The sequence below is a fragment of the Piliocolobus tephrosceles genome, chromosome 8, assembly GCF_002776525.5.
Source record: "Piliocolobus tephrosceles isolate RC106 chromosome 8, ASM277652v3, whole genome shotgun sequence".
NCBI classification, from domain to species: domain Eukaryota; kingdom Metazoa; phylum Chordata; class Mammalia; order Primates; family Cercopithecidae; genus Piliocolobus; species Piliocolobus tephrosceles.
This window is the reverse complement of record NC_045441.1, coordinates 95,118,525-95,138,363: the sequence shown is the minus strand read 5'-3', so window position 1 is coordinate 95,138,363 and position 19,839 is coordinate 95,118,525. Positions and strand designations below refer to the sequence as shown.

The window sequence follows — 19,839 nt, the reverse complement described above, 5'->3', positions numbered from 1 at the left end:
TTTCGATAATAGGCACAACTAATCTACAGTGTTAGATAAGTGACTACTAGAAAGGACCATGAAGGACTTCTGAGGTTCTGTTAATGTTTTCCTTGCTGTTCTGAGTCCTAGTTGCATGAGTGTGCTTCACTTTGTGAAAATTAACTAAGCTGTGAACTTATAACTTGTGTCCTTGTCTATATGAAAGTCATATTTTGCGGAAGGACATACAGACTCTTTACACAAAACATTTAACTTATAAGTTAACTGACCATCTTTCTTCTAAAATTTTAGGATATTTCTCCTAAATCTACAGTTAAGGGATTTAAACATTGGTAGAGTCAGCATTGTAATTATCACTAATTGGGCAGAAGTGTGTATTTTTCCAATTTCCTCAAAAGTTATCCGAAATTATGGCCAGGCACAGTGACTCATGCCTGTAATCCCAGCACTTTGGAAGGCTGAGGCAGACTGATCACTTGAGGCCAGGAATTCAAGACCAGCCTAGTCAACGTGGTGAAATCCAATCTCTACTAAAAAATACAAAAAATTAGCTGGGCATGGTGGTGCACACCTGTAATCCCAGCTACTCAGGAGGCTGAGACAGGAGAATCACCTGAACCCAGAAGGTGGAGGTTGCAATGAGCTGGGATCGAGCCATTGCACTTCAGAGCAAGACTGTCTCAATAAATAAATACATAAATACATAAATAAATAAAATTGCTTAAATTTGACTCATTTTTCCCATACAGGAATAGTTTTTACATTAATTACATTGATTATGACAAATTCTAATATTAAGACAAAACATATGCAAAATATGTTCTATCTATATTCCAAAAAGGAAAAGACAAGATAAAAAATAAGGATAATTGGTGAGCTGGACACCAGCACTGGAGCTAGACATGGGAAACATTTAGGGAGAGGAAGAGCAGGTTTCACTGAGAAATCATCCTGAGATCTCTCTTCCCTTCCCCTCACAAGCAGTAGCTTCGTGCATCTCCTAGGGGCAGGGCAAAAGCATAGGGCAAAGTGTTTTCTACACATGGGTATAAACGTTTGTCAGTATATTGACATGTATATTGAGATGTCAGACTCACTTCACACTGAAGGATAATAAGGATAATAATTTAGTCTCTTAGGGGACTAGGATTTAAATAATCAGTTTATGGGCCGAGCATGATGACTCATGCTTGTAATCTCAGCACTTTGGGAGGCCAAGGTGGGAGGATGGCTTGAGCTCAGGAGTTCAAGACCAACCTGGGCAAAATAGCAAAACCCCATCTCTTAATAACAATAATAATAATAATAATAATAATGCTTATGGCTAAGTAGCCCTTCACAATTTAGAGAGTTCTCATTTCTATCTCATCTGCATTGTACAAGGTATTCTAGGCCTACTACACTTTTCAACGCGATAATGATACTTGACCCATATACAGTGAAAAGGTGGCATAGACTGAACTCAAACCTAGAAAAAGGTGAACAGAACAATGAGCTGAGTGTTCTGTATCAAGCTTACAATGAGAAAATGAGTAATTACTCAAAAGTCCTTTGAAAGGTAGATATTGTAGACATCTAAAGAGAATTTCAGTGAGTTCTTTTTCATCCTGTACATGACTCCAAACTTCTGGAATGCAATGTGTCAATATTTTGAGAAGTATTTTTTTTCTTTCAAGGTTATAAGTATGCTAGGAGAGACCGTCTCAAAAGTACACTTAAAAGGTTTCGGCTAAGATAAGAAACTTCTTTACAAGAAATCTTGCTAAATCCAATTTACTTGCAAAGGCATATCTATTTTCAGATTACTATAATATTAAGAGGAAAAAATTCTCCAACAAACGCAGATTACAATAAATGACACATGCTTATCCCATTAAACTAGTGGTTCTCAACTCTGGCTGTCTTAAAATCATTAGGGGAGCTTTTAAAAGAACACTGATGACAAAATTCAACAGCCCTTCATGCTAAAAACGCTCAATAAATTCAGTATTGATGGAACGTACCTCAAAATAATAAGAGCTATTTATGACAAACCCACAGCTAATATCATACTGAATGGGTAAAAACTGGAAAAATTCCCTTTGAAAACTGGCACAAGACAGGGATGCCCTCTCTCACCACTCCTATTCAACATAGTGTTGGAAGTTCTGGCTAGGGCAATCAGGCAAGAGAAAGAAATCAAGGGTATTCAGTTAGGAAAAGAAGAAGTCAAATTGTCCCTGTTTGCAGATGACATGATTGTATATTTAGAAAACCCCATCGTCTCAGCCCAAAATCTTCTTAAGCTGATAAGCAACTTCAGCAAAGTCTCAGGATACAAAATTAATGTGCAAAAATCACAAGCATTCTTATACACCAGTAACAGACAAGCAGAGAGCCAAATCAGGAATGAACTTCCATTCACAATTGCTTCAAAGAGAATAAAATACCTAGGAATCCAACTTACAAGGGATGTAAAGGACCTCTTCAAGGAGAACTACAAACCACTGCTCAGTGAAATCAAAGAGGACACAAACAAATGGAAGAACATACCATGCTCATGGATAGGAAGAATCAATATCGTGAAAATGGCCATACTGCCCAAGGTTATTTATAGATTCAATGCCATCCCCATCAAGCTACCAATGAGTTTCTTCACCGAATTGGAAAAAACTGCTTTAAAGTTCATATGGAACCAAAAAAGAGCCCGCATTGCCAAGACAATCCTAAGTCAAAAGGACAAAGCCGGAGGCGTCACGCTACCTGACTTCAAACTATACTACAAGGCTACAGTAACCAAAACAGCATGGTACTGGTACCAAAACAGAGATATAGACCAATGGAACAGAACGGAGCCCTCAGAAATAATGCCACACATCTACAACCATCTGATCTTTGACAAACCTGACAAAAACAAGAAATGGGGAAAGGATTCCCTATTTAATAAATGGTGCTGGGAAAATTGGCTAGCCATAAGTAGAAAGCTGAAACTGGATCCTTTCCTTACTCCTTATACGAAGATTAATTCAAGATGGATTAGAGACTTAAATGTTAGACCTAATACCATAAAAACCCTAGAAGAAAATCTAGGTAGTACCATTCAGGACATAGGCATGGGCAAGGACTTCATGTCTAAAACACCAAAAGCAACGGCAGCAAAAGCCAAAATTGACAAATGGGATCTAATTAAACTAAAGAGCTTCTGCACAGCAAAAGAAACTACCATCAGAGTGAACAGGCAACCTACAGAATGGGAGAAAATTTTTGCAATCTACTCATCTGACAAAGGGCTAATTTCCAGAATCTACAAAGAACTCAAACAAATATACAAGAAAAAAACAAACAACCCCATCAAAAAGTGGGGAAAGGATATGAACAGACATTTCTCAAAAGAAGACATTCATACAGCCAACAGACACATGAAAAAATGCTCATCATCACTCGCCATCAGAGAAATGCAAATCAAAACCACAATGAGATACCATCTCACACCAGTTAGAATGGCAATCATTAAAAAATCAGGAAACAACAGGTGTTGGAGAGGATATGGAGAAATAGGAACACTTTTACACTGTTGGTGGGATTGTAAACTAGTTAAACCATTATGGAAAACAGTATGGCGATTCCTCAAGGATCTAGAACTAGATGTACCATATGACCCAGCCATCCCACTACTGGGTATATACCCAAAGGATTATAACTTATTCTACTACAAAGACACATGCACACGTATGTTTATTGCGGCACTATTCACAATAGCAAAGACTTGGAATCAACCCAAATGTCCATCAGTGACAGACTGGATTAAGAAAATGTGGCACATATACACCATGGAATACTATGCAGCCATAAAAAAGGATGAGTTTGCGTCCTTTGTAGGGACATGGATGCAGCTGGAAACCATCATTCTTAGCAAACTATCACAAGAAGAGAAAACCAAACACCGCATGTTCTCACTCATAGGTGGGAACTGAACAATGAGTTCACTTGGACTCGGGAAGGGGAACATCACACAATGGGGCCTATCATGGGGAGGGGGGAGGGGGGAGGGATTGCATTGGGGAGTTATACCTGATATAAATGATGAATTGATGGGTGCTGACGAGTTGATGGGTGCAGCACACCAACATGGCACATGTATACATATGTAACAAACCTGGACGTTATGCACATGTACCCTAGAACTTAAAGTATAATAAAAAAATAAAAATAAATAAAATAAAATAAAAGAACACTGATGCCCCAAGCCATACCCAGGATAGTCTGATTTTATTGAGCTGGTGTTTAGCCCACTCTCTGATGTATATGTATGTGTTTTAGGTTCCCTGGGTGATTCTAATGAATTAAGCTGCCAGGCTTAAGAACCACTGAACTACAAATGTACATTACATATTAAGCAGTATTCGTTAGAGGGCATAACTTGGACCATCTTATAACCATGACAGAGTTGAAAGAAATAAAAATAATGTTGTCATGGGAACATTAGGTAATAACTGCAGGGCTGAATAACCCTGCAGTTAAGTACATGGTTCACATTTCAAGGACATTTGAAATAGACAAATTTGGTAATGTTGCAAATCCAGAGACCAATATCTCACCACATACTATTAAGCCATCAGCTCCTCCTCCCTGGACTAGTTGCCCATGTCTTAACACACCCTTTTAAAAGAAGTATTCAGTAACCTCTTTGCTTATTCATTCTGACTCTTCTCCCAGTAGTTCATCACTGGAAAGTCCAGAGGAAGAAGTTTTGCAATTTCAAATGAGGAAATGTGGTTTAATTTCACAGTTTAGTGTACTCAGTGCTCATGAAGAAAACAATGTAGCATTTTGATAGATACTTGCATAGGTAAACCTATAAAAGAAAGGAGAGTACCTAGATATTGAAGGTATTGGCAAGGCATAGCTCTTGTAAAACAAGCTGGTTGACCAGATATTCTCATTAGTTTCAATCTATTCTTTGTCAAACAAAAGTGATTTCACTTTACATGAAGAGGGTTTGTCGAATGTGTACATTTTATCCCAAACTGCTATGAGACAAAATCAAAGTATTTGTCTTTCCAATGACCATACTTAAGGAGAAAAATGTCATGCAGCCTCATACAAAATTTTGAACTAGTTCCTAATACATACATCAAGAGGTGATAAAATACGATTATGCCTATAACATTATTCTGTAAATAATTCATATAAATCCTCAGGCTCAAGATGATCAGTTATTACAATTCCTAAACCTATGCAGTAAACATTATGTGATTTATATTTCATATTCTGAGTAAAATGAAGTTAAGAGAGAAATGAGAATTAGAAAAGGAGACCAGGAAAGAATGAGCAGAAATAAAAGTAAAAAGGACAGATAGTGGCAAGAAAATAGTTAAAAAAAAAAAAAAGTGAAAACAATGTGACTAAGGTAACCTTCTGGCCCCCAAATCAATCTAGGAATACATAGGAGGCAACATAAAAAAAGTACTATTCTTGAATCAGTCACTTGGTAAAATATACCACTTCCCTGGCAAAGATTACAATATTTGAAAGACAAGTCAATCTGGTGTTTCATAAATCCAAGACTAATAAAAGCAGGCAAGAAAATCTACATCCTTTCCAGTCTTCAATATTGACATTTAAATGTTAGAAAACTTACATATTGTGGATCTTATTTTCTTGAAGATGTGATCAATCCCAACAAGGGATTGAGCACTGGATACAAAAATCAACATGTAAGATCTGTTACAGTGCTGTATACCAGCAATAGTTACAACATGTCATGTTTTTAAGTGTGCTAGTTATGAGAGCAACAAAAAATAACCTAGGATGAAATCTAGCAAAACATGTGCAGAACCTTCATGGAGAAAATTCTAAGACTTATTAAGAGTCATTTAAAAAGATCTAAATAAATAATGAGCTATACTTTATTTATAGTTAGGAAGATCCAATATCATAAAGATGCCAATTCTCCCCAAGCTGATCTATAGAGGCAATGTGACTAAAGGAAATTCAAATCAACTCTTTTGTGAAATCTGACAGGCAGATTCAAAAATATATATATGAAAAAGCAAAGGGCATACAACAGCTAAGACACTCATGAAGAATACTAAGGTGACGGGACTTACCCTACCAGTTATCAATACTTATCATAAAGCATAGTTATTAAGATGTTGTCATGGCCGGGCATGGTGGCTCATGCCTGTAATCCCAGCGCTTTGGGAGGCCGAGGTGGGCAGATCACTTGAGGTCAGGAGTTTAAGATCAGCCTGACCAATATGGTGAAACTCCGTCTCTACCAAAAATACAAAAATTCACTGGGAGTGGCAGCGCATGCCTGTAATCCCAGCTACTTGGGAGGTTGAGGCAGGAGAATCGCTTGAACCTGGGAGGCGGAGGTTGCAGTGAGCTGAGATTGTGCCACTGCACTCCAGCCTGGCGACAGAGCCAGACTCTCAAAAAAAAAAAAAAGAAAAGAAAAAGTTGTCAAGTTAAGATAATGGAACAAAATGAACTCAGAACCTACATAAGGCAGCTTGATGTGACAGAAGGGGCTTTGTTGTGAGAACTAAAAGGACTATTTGGTTGATAATATTAAAACAATTAGCTATTAATTTTTTTTAATTGGACTCCTACATACCACATAAAAATAAATTCTAGGTAGATTAAAATCAAAATGTAAAAAAGTCATAAAGCTTCTAAAACTTAATATTAAAAATGTCTTCACGACTTCAAAACAGGGAGGATTTAAGAGATCCTAAAAGGTACAAACTATAAAGAAAAACTCCTAATTTAGACTACATTAAAATTAAGAACCCCTGTTTATCAAAGGCACCATCACAAACTGAAACAAAAGTGATAGATTGAGAGAAAAATATCTGCAACATATGTGATAAACAAAGAACTAGAATCCCAAAAATGTAACTCCTAAAACAATCAATCAAAAAAAAATAGGAAAGTGGACAAAAGGATGAATAGACATTTCACAGGCGGGGAAATTCAAATAGCCGGTAAATACATAGAGATGCTCAACCATGGAGCACAACGAAATAATTAGTCCTACCAGTTTGACAAAAAAAAAAAAAAATTTTAAATCCTGAACTGTCAAGGGCTTGTGAGGATAGTGAGTATCAGAAACATTTCCACACCACAAATCGGAGTGTTGTACAACACTTTGGAAAACAATTTGGCACTACGCAGGAAAGATGAAGATGTGCACAGCCTATAACTCAGCAACTCCGCTTTTAGACATACATTCTAGAGAAACCTACGCCTGTGTGCACCAGGTGGTAAGAGTACTGACCATACAGCAAACCCCAGAAACCCCCCAAAAGCCACCCACTGGAAAAATAAGTTGGGTTCCCTAGGAAGCACTCTGAGACAGAGTTTACTACCCAGTATATTCATCAGGGAGTGCTCAGGAAAGTGGGATTAACACCCGTAAGAGGAAGGAGAAGGAAGCAAGTCCTGGTAGGGTGAGAAGTCCAGCAGCAATGCAGGCCCAATATCCTCAGGTGACCTTGGGCCCCCCACAGAGGAAGCTTCAGAACTGAAATGGAGTTGTCCCATGTTCAGTCGAAATGGCCAGGCCTTTAAAGCCCACTCAATCTCATGTGGTCCACACCCAAAAGGAAGTGAAGGTGGGTAGGGCAGCCCTCTTGACAGGCAATCCCTGAAGGGGCTGACAGTTGAAGACTGCCTGCTGACTATACTCACAGCATCTGGGACAAACTCTTCTTTGAAAGGAAAATCTAAGGGGTGCATCTCCATGTCCACCATCATGTTGAATCCACACGATAGAACACTATATAGCATTAATAAATACAAATTAATAACTTGCAGCTAGCCAGTCAATATGAGTACATCTCACAATATTGAGAAGGAAAATAAGCAAAAGGAATACATACAGTATGCTTTAAATTTCACAGGCAAGCAAAATGAAGTACTTTGCCGAGGGAGATATACATATGGGCTAAACTACAAATAAAGTCAAAGTAATGTTAAAATATAAAAATTTAAATGGTTGCTAACCTAGGAGGTGAGGATGAGAGAAAGAAAGAGAATCAGAAAGGAGCACATAAGAGCCTTCAAGAGTCTTGACATTGCTCTATTTTTAAGCTGGGTCGTGGGTACATGGTTTTGCTTTGGTTTTTTATTATTTACAGCTACATGTTAAAATATTCTTTTATGCAGTTGTTTTGATTTTTAACAAATATCTTCTTTTATTTCAGGAGAAACCGTTTCCTCAAAAGTTCAACTCAGAACCAGGAGCAAATGCAGTAACCAAATCTGGTCTCTTTCCTCCTTGACCCCTTTTTGACCAAAATGCTATCTTATAGGCACAGAATTTCCATGGCTGACTTAGCCCAGCTCTCTGTTTTGTCAGGAATATGTCATACATATTTCATGAGAATTACTTAGCACCGCTAAGAAAACTTCAATTGTATTTGTTGATGTAAAAATATTAAGGCTTCAAATATAGAAAGCAAGTAGGCATAGAGGAGGCATTACAATGGTATAATTATTCATAATTTACATTTGAAAAGCTGGAACTTTGAAAGGATAATGATTTGCACAAATGTGTGTAGTAACTGCTGTGCTAGAAATGAGACAGAATCCCAGATTTCCCTGCCACTGCTATAAATTACAGAACAGGAATTAATTTGTGTGGGGGTATTTTTGAGCTACCACCCATTGGTGATTATCAGAGGTGATAATGATCTTAGTATAACAGGGCTAATATCTTGCCAAGATATTTGCTCTGAAAGAGCAAAATACTACCAGTATCAGAAAAGCTAGTATTTTCAGAAAGTACCTTCTGAGGACCTAGAGCTATCTGTTTAGTGGAAGGTCAATACACAAGTTTATATTTCTTCAGAGATGAGAGAAAGATACAAGGAAGCCAGGTCCAAGTGGGTCACACACAGCTTTTCAAGCACAACACACGTTACTGAAACATAAGACTGTGGCATTTCACACTTCATCTAACTTCTCATTTGCAGACAACTGCCATTTAGCAAAATAAAGTGGGAGTCCAGAAAAAGGAGTACTTCGTGGTAAAAGACAGAGCTGCCTGTTGTATTTCAAAAAGTTAAGCCTTCAAAAACTTTTCAGACATTTGGGTTACTTTTTTAAATTTTATTTATTTATTTATTTATTTTATTTTATTTTATTTTTTGAGATGGAGACTTACTCTGTTGCCCAGGCTGGAGTGCAGTGGCGCGATCTCAGCTCACTGTAACCTCTGCCTCTCAGGTTCAAGCGATTCTTCTGCCTCAGCCCTCCCGAGTAGCTGGGATTACAGGCGCGTGCCACCACGCCCAGCTAATTTTTGTATAAAATTCTTCCTTGACCACCCTCCCCACCTCGGAAAAAAGTAAAGCCTTACTAATCATGACACTAATGCAAACTCAATGCATACGCCACACAAACATATAACTCCTTATTTGGAACTAATAACATTCCAAGCCAAGGAAACCTACAAATAACTCCGCTATAGTCACAGGAGAGTGTGAAGATACAAGATAGCAACTTGATATATAACTTACATCAAGAAAAATTTCACCAGCTTTTAGGGAAAGGAGTAGTATATGTGGGTCATTTAATACCCACTTCCGAAAAACCCACTTCCAAATTTACCGAAGTGGACAACGCCCTACACGCAAGATGAGACCCACAGGCATCGCTGCTTTGAAGCTGCATGTAAGCTCTGAAGCTCCAACATTTACAGAAGACTTTAAAAACTTTGTGAGAAATCACAACGTTCTCCTTCTTTAAAGTAGATCAGTGCTGGGAAGGCTCAAAAGTCACTTTCACTCCCTTACCGAATCATCAAAAAGCCCCGAGGTGGCTGGACCGGGAGCCGAGCATCTCGCGCGCTGCCCCGGCCTGCACAGGTGCGGAGCTCGGGGGCGCCTGGGGGCTCTCGCTCCGCAGCCCGCAGCCCGGAGGCGGCCCCTGCCCTCTCGCGCCTCTAGCGCCGAGCCCCGTGTCCCCTGAGCCACGGACACGGTTCAACAGAGGCAGAAACACGTCGCGCAAATGTGGGGACAAACTGTTTCACTGTTAGGTACAGGGCGGTTTCCTCGGTGGTCACGGATTCTTTCTCAAAACGTGAAGCTTCCAGGAGCACCCCTGTCTCGGCAAAGCCCCTGCGCGGCCGATGAACCCCCGGGAGGTGAGATGCGACCGCTGAGCTGAGCACGACCCTCTGCCCTCGCCGTGAGGTGATGCTGAGGGAACCGCCAGCGTCCCGGCCCCTCGGCCAAAGGAGAATTCCCGCGGGCCGGCAGCGAGCCAGGCGCCTAAGGCCCCGCCGCCACCTGGCCCGGGCTCTGCCCCCAGACCTTCCGCCGTGGCTGGGTGAGGGTGGCAAAGCCAAAAGAGCCCTCTGAGGAGAGGAGCGGCGCCCTCGCACCAGCCTCCACAGGGCGGCAGGGCCCCGAGCCGCTCCCCGCCGGGTCCGAGCCCGGGGGCTATGAGGGACTCCCACTCCCCGCCCCCACCCGCCCCTACGCGCGCCTCCAGCACCTGCGCCGCCGCTTCCGGCCCCGCTGGCCTCGGACGCCGCCCGCTGCGCCCGCAGCCACGGGAGCACGTCCTTCCCGAGGTCGAAGTCGGCGACCAGGCAGAGAGCCATCGCCCGGACACGGCCACCGGGCGGCTCTGGGGCCCCGCGCCGCGGACATTCCCGGCCCCGCGTGGCCGCCTCGCCCTAGCGTCCCCGCGCCCGCCCCCTCCTTCCTCTCCCCCGCCCCCCGCTGCTTTCGGTTCCGCGGCGCCCTGGCCTGAGAAGCCCCGGCACCACCTCCTCCTGGCCCGCGGCCCTCAGCCGCCGGCGGCCCGCACCTGCCCCGGAGGCGGGCACGGCGGGTAGGGGTGGGGCGGGGAGGACAGGGCGCCAGGACCAGGCCCGCCGGGGCGGGAGGCCTCCGCGCGCACCCTCGGGGCCGAGGATAGAGGGCGCAAGGACGTGGGCGCTTCAGGGCCCTGGCGAGGCCGCTAGCCCGGTGGCTTCCAAACCTGGAGGGTAGGCCTATTTTCTTTATTCCCCGAGTGACTCCACTGTGCAGCAAAGTGTGGAAACCACTTGGCTTCAGAGAGCTGGCTCCCCTGGAGCAGTTCAGGGTCACCACAGAAGTAGGCCGTCTCTTAGGCCTATTCGCCCCAGCTTCGAGGTGGTGGTGCTTTATTAGTGTTATTAAGATAATGAGTAGCAACTGGGAGCAGGTGACGAAGGTGATCCCATTGTAAGAGAAACGCTAAAAAGGGTTAATCCGCTTGATACAAACAGCGTCCTCTTTGTCTTTTAACTCCCTGCATTGGTTCGAGGAAGCTGAATTACCTAGGATTCCCCATGCGGAGATGTCTTTAAAAAGTGCTCTCATTCTTACAGGGGCATCTGTCATCTTGGGTGCCTTCTCACCTCCTTCCTTCTCCCTACAAATAAGTTCAGTGTTTTCATAATCTCACCACTCCTCAGCGTTCTCTTCATTCAGGTGCACACCACTGGTACACTTATTGGTTGGGTTACTGCTAGATCCCATTCATCCTGAACATCGACGCCAGGTTATTACTCTCCTCCAAACCCGGCTTCCTCCTATCTCTATGCAGAAGACCTTGAGTAACAGCTCACTGCCCCGAGACAATGTGTCTTCTCTTTACCAGAGCCTTCACTCCTCTTCATTTAGAAGCTCAAGTCCAGGCTCACTTCGCTTAAGGAACTCCTGACTCCAGCCTCCTTCCTTACAGAAAAACTTCCAGGTCCTTCCAGCCTGGCCACAGAGCCTTCTCCCAACAGCAGCCCACAGGGACCTCTCCAACCCTAACCTCCTAGGGTAACGTTGCTAGTGCATCTCATTTGATACAGTACTCCCTTGAGACACGAAAACTGAATCATAAGTCTCCATGCAAACCCTCTGCCCTTTGCCTCCCACCAGGGGCTAACAGAGCACTCTGGAAGGTGCTCGACAATTACTGAAGAATGAGTGAATACAGTAATAAAGAATGCTTTTTCACATGTTTCCCGAAGTTAAGGTCTGAAAACTACTTGTATTGACGTCATCTGGGGCACTGTTTTACAATGCAGACTCCTGGTCTCGAGTCTATACCTAGGCAAGACCCAGAAATGTGCATTTACCCAGAGCCTCGGGTGATTCTTAGGCTGTTTGAAAACTACTCCAACTAAATGTAAAAGTCTTGAATTTTTTCCCCCCTAGAGACATGTTAAGATAAATGCCTAATGAAGCTGCTAATATTGTCAGTGAATAAAAGGAAGACCACTGGAGCCCCCGAGGAGCTAATGCAACTACTGTTTCATATCAAATAAGCTTGTTGCCTTTGTCATACAGGAATATTGTTTGCCAATTTTTTAAATTCAATACATTTCCATTGTTTTTATTTTTGCAGTTAACTTCTATTTTTGCCAGGCAGGACTGATTTTATAGTCAAGCAATGATGATATAAAAAATTCTCTTCAAATTAAGTGAAAAAGCCAATGTAAAGAAGGTGAGAAATAATAAGATAATAAAAGAAAGATGTGACCAAAGTCATGCGGGTGCTATATGAAGGCACGTGTATCAGTTAGGAATAGATTCTCCAGAAGTTAATAAGAACTCAGATTAACAGTAAATTAAACTCAAGTTTTATTCTGTCACCTATCTGGAGGTAGGCAGAATAAAGCTCTTAGGACAGGTTCCTGAATTTATCAGGGACCCAGGCTCCTTCCAGTTCTTTGCTCCACCTGATCTTGAGTGTACCCTTGTCCTCATGATCCAAGAGGGTTGCAGAAGCTTCAGCCTTCATGTCTGCATTCCAGAAATCACAATGGGAGAAGAGGAATAAAAAGAGGATGCTACCTCTCTTTTAAGGATACTTCCCAGAAGGTCTACACAACATTTCTATATATGTTTCACTCACCAGAATTTAGTCACGTGGCCAAATGTGGCTTTCAAGGGAGGCAAGGAAATATACCTGGCCAATGATGTGCCCAGATAAAACTCAGGACAGTGTTACTAAAGAAGGTGGGGAAAGTAAATATTCAGAAGCAATTAGAGATCTCTGTCAGAGTATGATACCCAATTCTGGCCACTGAGTTGTAAGGAAACCTCTGCTATGACAGATTTCTCTATTCTTAAAACAAGAGACATGGGAAAAGATGGTCCCTTTCAGTCTTTAGATATTTTGGGGTCTGGATATGATTGCTGGAATTTCAATCATCTAGCACACTGAAAATGGAGTCATTGGAGTCAGAAAGAGTCCAGAACTACAGAGAAGAGAAACCTTGGTATATTATTTTTGGAGCCATCCTCTGCCCTTTCTGATATTAGAGATGATGAATTTCCTATTATTTAAATGATATTGAGTCAGATTTTTACTTGCAACCAAGGGTTTCTATTTTAAGGAATGATCATTTCAAACTTTAGGACACAGGCCAAAGAGCACTATAAGAATAGGTTTTTGCTTGAACACTTATTAGAGACATTCTATATTTTGTATTGTTTTATTAACATAAAGTGAAGTTATGTTGAGGGAGTAGGCTTACAGGAAAAAGCTCAGATAAGCAAAAAGAGTTTGTTGCAAAGCCCTGATAACCTAAGGGCCTCTGGATTAGATCACCTGAAAGTCACTCTATGTATTATGTAAGCCAGTTTGAGTTGAGTTTTCTGTTACTTGTGCCAAAAGCATCTTAAATCAGGGATTTTCAAACTTTAATGAGCATTCAAATCACCTAAGGATCTTGATAAAAGGTAGATTCTGATTCAGCAGGGTGAGGTGGTGCCAAAGAGTCTACATTTTAACAAGTTTCCAGATCATGCCAAAGCTGCTGGTCCACAGATGACATTTTGAATAGCAACATTCTGCTACTTAATGTGAGGATCTTTCCACCTCGGTATTGCTGCCTTACTGTCCACCATAGAGAGGGCCAGGTGAGGATATGCATGGAAGGGCTAGCTTTGAAGATACACCAGAGCTAAAGGTCTGTATCTGGGGAGAAATCTAAAATGGAGGTAAATACTGATTCCAGAAATTTGAACCATGCCATGGGTCACAAGTTCTAGTGGCAAGCCACAGAGAATCAGTAAACTAAAGGGAGAAGATAAAGGTGCTTACACTATAGTAGATATGCAAGCACAAGGCAGGAAAAGAGGTGAAGCAGTGCAGTGAATCAGAATCTTCAAGGTGATGATTCTTGTGCACCCTGAAGTTTGGGAAGCACTGGCGCTTTAAATGAGGGTTGTTTTCTTTCTTTCTCTTTGTGACTGGATTACTGAGTTTTAAACCTGTGTTGATTTGTTGCAGAGCAGAGACCTCACCAAGATGCAGTAGGCAAGGGGGTAGAGGAATATGAGTCCTCCAAAACATACTCTGTGCACAGCACAACACAGTGATCCTAATAAAATAAATGGGCATCCTAAAGCAAGGTGATCTACTTTACATACGTTCGCTAACTTTTCAGTGTTCTTCTTAGTATAATTTCAAGAACAGTATTAAAGATTTACACAAGAGAAGATGAAAACAGATGTGGTTTTTCTAGAGAATTTTTAAAACTACATAAGATGTTCAAGATGAATAATTCCCGAATCGCCAATTCCAAGTGCTGTTATAATACAGATGTCTTTGCAGTCATTTCATAGCAGTTTTTAATTCTGTCCTAAAAATGAAGCACATTGACACCCTACATACTTTCTTCATCTAACAGTTTTGTTTAGATATGTTTTAAAATAGAAGATATAGTCCTATTTCTTAACAGTTACAAATGGAATTCCAAGGACTATCCCAACTCCTGTTAACAATAGTTTTCTGTGGGGAATGTAAGTCAGTGAAGGTTTTTTTTTTTTTTGTTTTGCTTTAACCTTAGGCACATGGTAGCTTTTCAATTTTAAAAACTAGCTTAGTTTTTAAAAATGTATCTTCACTCTGATTTTGACTATAAAATTATTGTTCAGCCTTTCAGGGATCATCTTCCTGACAACTTCTGCTCATTTTTGTCCTGTGTAGTTGCATAGATGGCTACATGCTCAGGGCCATCATATATTGCTTGTTGTTTTCTGTTTTGTTTTTCTTTTTTTGAGACAGGGTCTCACTCAGTTGCCCAGGCTGGAGTGCACTGATGCGACCTCGGCTCACTGCAACCTCCCGCCTCCCAGGTTCAAGCGATTCTCCTGCCTCAGCCACCTGAGTAGCTGGGATTATGAGCACGCACCACCACGCCATTAATTTTTGTATTTTTAGTCGAGACAGGGTTTCGCCATGTTGGTCAGGCTGGTCACAAACTCGTATATTGTTTTTGTTTTCCTAGAAAGCTGACACTGAGTTTAGCAATGATTAATAGAATAACTCTTTAAATCTGCTTGGCTATTATTTATGATGTTAGAGTGAAAGTACTCATCCTGAAATTTGTTGAAAAGAAGACTGACACAGATTTTTTTAAGGAAATGTTCTATGGAATGATAGCCCTATGACTTGGCAGTAAATAAAGAACTGCCATTTAACAAGATGGGCTAGACAACAGTTCAAGTATTCTAAAGGAACTATATCTGATTTAATCAAAGGAACAGGGAAGAATTTAGGTGATAATAGAGTACTAAACACTTCTGAGAGCAAGAATGCTTCACCAAGTTCCTTTTAAAGTTTTGTTGATGAACAAATATTAACTGTATGGAATTACTATATCTCAAATAGAACAATGGAATGTACAAAATATGAAGAGATCAGCTGAGAAATATATAATCATATGAAAGTTATGTTACCATCTATGATAACTCATTTCATAGAATAAATGAATACATGGATTTTAGTATCATTTGTAATGACCAAGAAGGAAAGGATATTATATTCTGTTATCAGTCAGAAAACACTCCATTTTAAGTGGCTTGATTCTTCTCTTATTGAAACTGTATCATTTTCAAACAGAAACTTAATCTTGTGATTTCCACATAAATGTTCTTCCCCTTTCCTCCTTTTCCTTCCTACTTTTCACCCTTTATTCCTTCCCCTTCCCCTTCTAAACAATCCCATCCTAAAACTACCAGCGTAGACAAAGAAAAGCAAGCCTCTGCAAAGGGGTTTGGAGCAAGACCAAAATTTGGATGTCAGAACTCAAGCAGGGAGAAGAAGTTATCCTTGGGGGATGGTGTGGGGATTAGGGAATGGTCACCCAGCATGAGATGTCAGAGTCTAAGTAGAGTGAGAAGGGTGTCCATGTGGGCCATGTGGGTGGATCAGTGGGCAAGGAGTGGTTTTTTAGCCTGGGGTATCAAATTTCACGTGGCTTAGGGCATCTGCCAAGGAGGGGAGTGGCAGCTAAGATGAGGTTGAATGATTTAAGAGAATGTATTAAGAATAATGTGACCCATGTTTCTCACTGGCAGGCAAAAGAGTCACAAAAAAGAAAAAAAAAAAAAAAAGCTGTAGTGTTGGATTGGAATTATAAGTATTGGGTAAACATAGTTTTTATTTATTTATTATTTATTTATTTATTTATTTTTGAGACGGAGTCTCGCTCTGTCGCCAGGCTGTAGTACAGTGGTGTGATCTCGGTGCACTACAACCTCTACCTCCCGGGTTCAAGCGATTCTCCTGCCTCAGCCTCCTGAGTAGCTGGGACTACAGGCATGCGCTACCATATCTGGCTAATTTTTGTATTTTTACTAGAGACAGGGTTTCACCATGTTGGCCAGGATGGTCTCGATCTCTTGACCTCATGATCCGCCCACCTCGGCCTCCCAAAGTGCTGAGATTACAGGTGTGAGCCACCATGCCCAGCCAACATAGTTTTTAATACATAGATGATGATAGGGAGATAGAGGGGTAGATATCATAATGAATATGCATATGCATATATGCACATACACGCATATACTCTCTAGTTCTGTCCTCTGAACATCAGGGAGCAGCAATGCCCCTGTATCAATCAACACACCTGGCACAAAGAAAGATGAACCTGGAACACCTTCTAGTGCCAGAAAACAAGAACATGCTGAAAGAACCATGAGGACATGTCAGAAGGACACAGGAGCCAGAGTGAATGAAACCCCTGTTGCAAAAATTATAACAGTGAGAAAATTATGACAATGAAAGAGATCTGACCTAACCGACTCCATCTTGCTTCCAACCTGCAAGCTGTCGTTGTTCATTCCTGGATGTAGGCCAAACTAACTTTGGGAGGAATTTTAACTTTGAAACAAAGATGGTAACAGCCTTTTCCCAAAACATAACCCCTTTCTTGCCTGGGGACCACACTGCTTTGGTAGGACTCACAAGTTAGATACAAGATCAGAAATTATGGTTTAAGAGTCATGCAGCCAGAAACCCCAAGATTGCTAACCTCCCCAATTTTTCCTATAGGTAACATCAATATTATAAAACCCAATATTGGTGTTTGAAGTCTTTTTCAGACCTTGTACTCCATGGATCAGCTGGTCCCACCCAGATCAATAAACTGGCTTATCTGGTCTTATGGCCCCCAACCAGGAACTGACTCTGCACAAGAGGACTCCCTATGATTTCATCCCACCTGACCAATCAGCACTCCCCACTCCCTGTCCCCAGACCCGCCAAATTATCCCTAAAAACCCAAGTTTCAGGGAGACTGATTTGAGTAATAATAAAACTTTGGTTTCCTGTTCAGCCAACTCTGCATGGGTTAAACTCTTTATTGCAATTCCTATGTCTTGATAAATCAGCTCTATCTGGGAAGGGCAAAATGAACCCGTTGGGCAGTTACATGAAGGAGCTTCCTCAGATCTGGGACAATTTGAACATCAAAATACACAATGACAATAAAGAAGTATAACCTATTAAAACAGGAAACCATAAGTCCATAGGAATATAGATACATATATATGTATATGCATATATCTGTATATATACAGATATGTATGTATTAAAATATATATTAAAATACATGTAATATATGTATTAAAAATACATATATATACACATTGAAAGTTTGAGGAAGAGGATCTCTAGTTTCCAAATACTATCCCACAAAATACTTATTAAGCCTGCCATTTATCACTTTAATTAAGTGAACATCATCAGTGATAGGACAAATAGAAATTGTAGGATACAACCACTTCCAGAAATGAATAACCTTAATCTAATCATGAGGAAACAGCAGACAAAACCAACTGAAGGGCATTCTACAAAATAACTGAACTGTAATCTTTTGAAGTGTCAAGGTCATGAAAGCCACTGAAAGACTGAGGAACTGTTTCAGAAAAGAGACTAAAGAGACATGACAGCCAAATGTTCTACATAATCCTGTACTGGATTCTTTTCCTACAAAGGAAGAGGTCTGAGGATTAGGTGGTAGTACTGAATCAAGGTTAATTCCCTGATTTTGATGTTTGTACTGTGGTTATATAGGAGAATGTTCTTTTTTTTATAAATAGTTTTACCATGTCAGATGGGTAATGTCCCAACATTGTACCAAGATTCGAGGGTGGCACACGTCACATGTGAGCACGTGAACACCCAATCATCATGCTTATGAACTACGAAAGGATCAGAGAATATTCCTGTTTGTACAAAATACATCCTAAATTATCTGGGAGTAATGGGACATCAGATCAGCAGTTACTCTAAAATAGTTCAGAAAAAAATGTTTCCTATATTGAACTCCCAACTTTTCTGTAAGTTTGTGATTGTTTCAAAATGGAAAAACAAAATTTTTTTTTTTGAGACAGTGTCTCTGTCTGTCAGCCAGGCTGGAGTGCAGTGACATGATCACAGCTAACTGCAACCTCCACCTCCTGGGCTCAAGCAATTTTCCCACCTCAGCCTTCAGAGTAGTTAGGACTACAGGTGTGTACCATCATACTCAGATAATTTTTAAATTTTTTTGGAGAGACAGGGTCTCACTATCTTGGCAAGCTAGTCTTGAACTCCTGAGCTCAACTGATCCTCCCACCAGGTCCTCACAAAGTGTTGGAATTACAGGCAAGAGCCACCATGCCTGGCCTGAAATAAATATATATATACTTTTTTTTTTTTTTTTGAGATGGAGTCTCACCCTGTCACCTAGGCTGGAGTGCAGTGGCACAATCTTGGCTCACTGCAACCTCTGCCTCCCGGGTTCAAGCAATTCTCCTGCCTCAGCCTCCTGAGTAGCTGGGACTACAGGCACGTGCCACCGTGTCTGGTTAATTTTTTGTAATTTTAGTAGAGACAGGGTTTCACCGTGTTAGCCAAGATGGTCTCGATCTCCTGACCTCGCAATTCCCCCGCCTCAACCTCCCAAAGTGCTGGGATTATAGGCGTGAGCTACCACGCCCGGCCAAAAAATATTTTTAAAAATCATAAATGTTATCAGAAGGACTGGTATTTCTGAAGTCTCATGAAGTTTTTTTCTTTTTCCCCCACATAAGGAACTGTCATCTCCTATTGTGCTATAGGCAAACTTTAGTGACATGGGTAAGTTTGATTTAAAACACTGAATTAAAAGATGCAAAGGCTTTACATTAGATTGCATTTCCCCCCACCGTACTGCAAACCCCTAATGAAATTAACCCCAGTTATTGGCCTTGTGTTGTATGAATTTAATTCTCCAAAACTGGCTGAAATAAGCCATAGTCAAATAACAGGAAAAGCTTAATGAAAAATGTTATTGTTACCTTTTAAATGACTGTCCTTTCCTCTATAATAAGAAACTTCCATTAACTGATCTCAGGAAAAAAAATTACTAAAATCAAACGTTTTTTGCAAAATAATCATATGACTTAATTGCACAGGGAAATTGATGACAAGGAATAAATAATATCTATTACAGAAATATTTTCATTGAAATATACACATTGACCTCCTGAAATCCTTTGTGAATTTCATGAGTAGCACTTAGCCATTTTAAAAGAAATGTATGACAGATATTTGTGTGTGTGGCAGATTTTTAAT

At 40.9% G+C, this 19,839-nt stretch overlaps 1 protein-coding gene and 1 non-coding gene across 5 annotated transcripts in view; both read right to left on the bottom strand.

Moving 5' to 3' along the window:
• Positions 1-10,707, bottom strand: part of GSAP (gamma-secretase activating protein) — a 107,313-nt gene extending 96,606 nt beyond the window's left edge. For 2 of the 4 annotated variants that reach the window (XM_023192526.3, XM_023192527.3), the window contains exon 1: positions 10,474-10,703. In XM_023192526.3, the coding sequence (XP_023048294.2) occupies positions 10,474-10,582 (109 nt within the window). In that variant the 5' untranslated portion in view covers positions 10,583-10,703. Of the gene's footprint in view, positions 1-10,473 lie in introns of all 4 variants that reach the window. The other 2 variants (XM_023192525.3, XM_023192528.3) reach the window with 2 other exon arrangements.
• A 7,642-nt stretch (positions 10,708-18,349) lies between these two features.
• On the bottom strand, positions 18,350-18,455 carry LOC111526712. The gene has a single exon (XR_002726475.2). It is a non-coding gene; the product is annotated as a small nucleolar RNA U13 (small nucleolar RNA).
• Between the last annotated feature and the right edge of the window lie 1,384 nt (positions 18,456-19,839).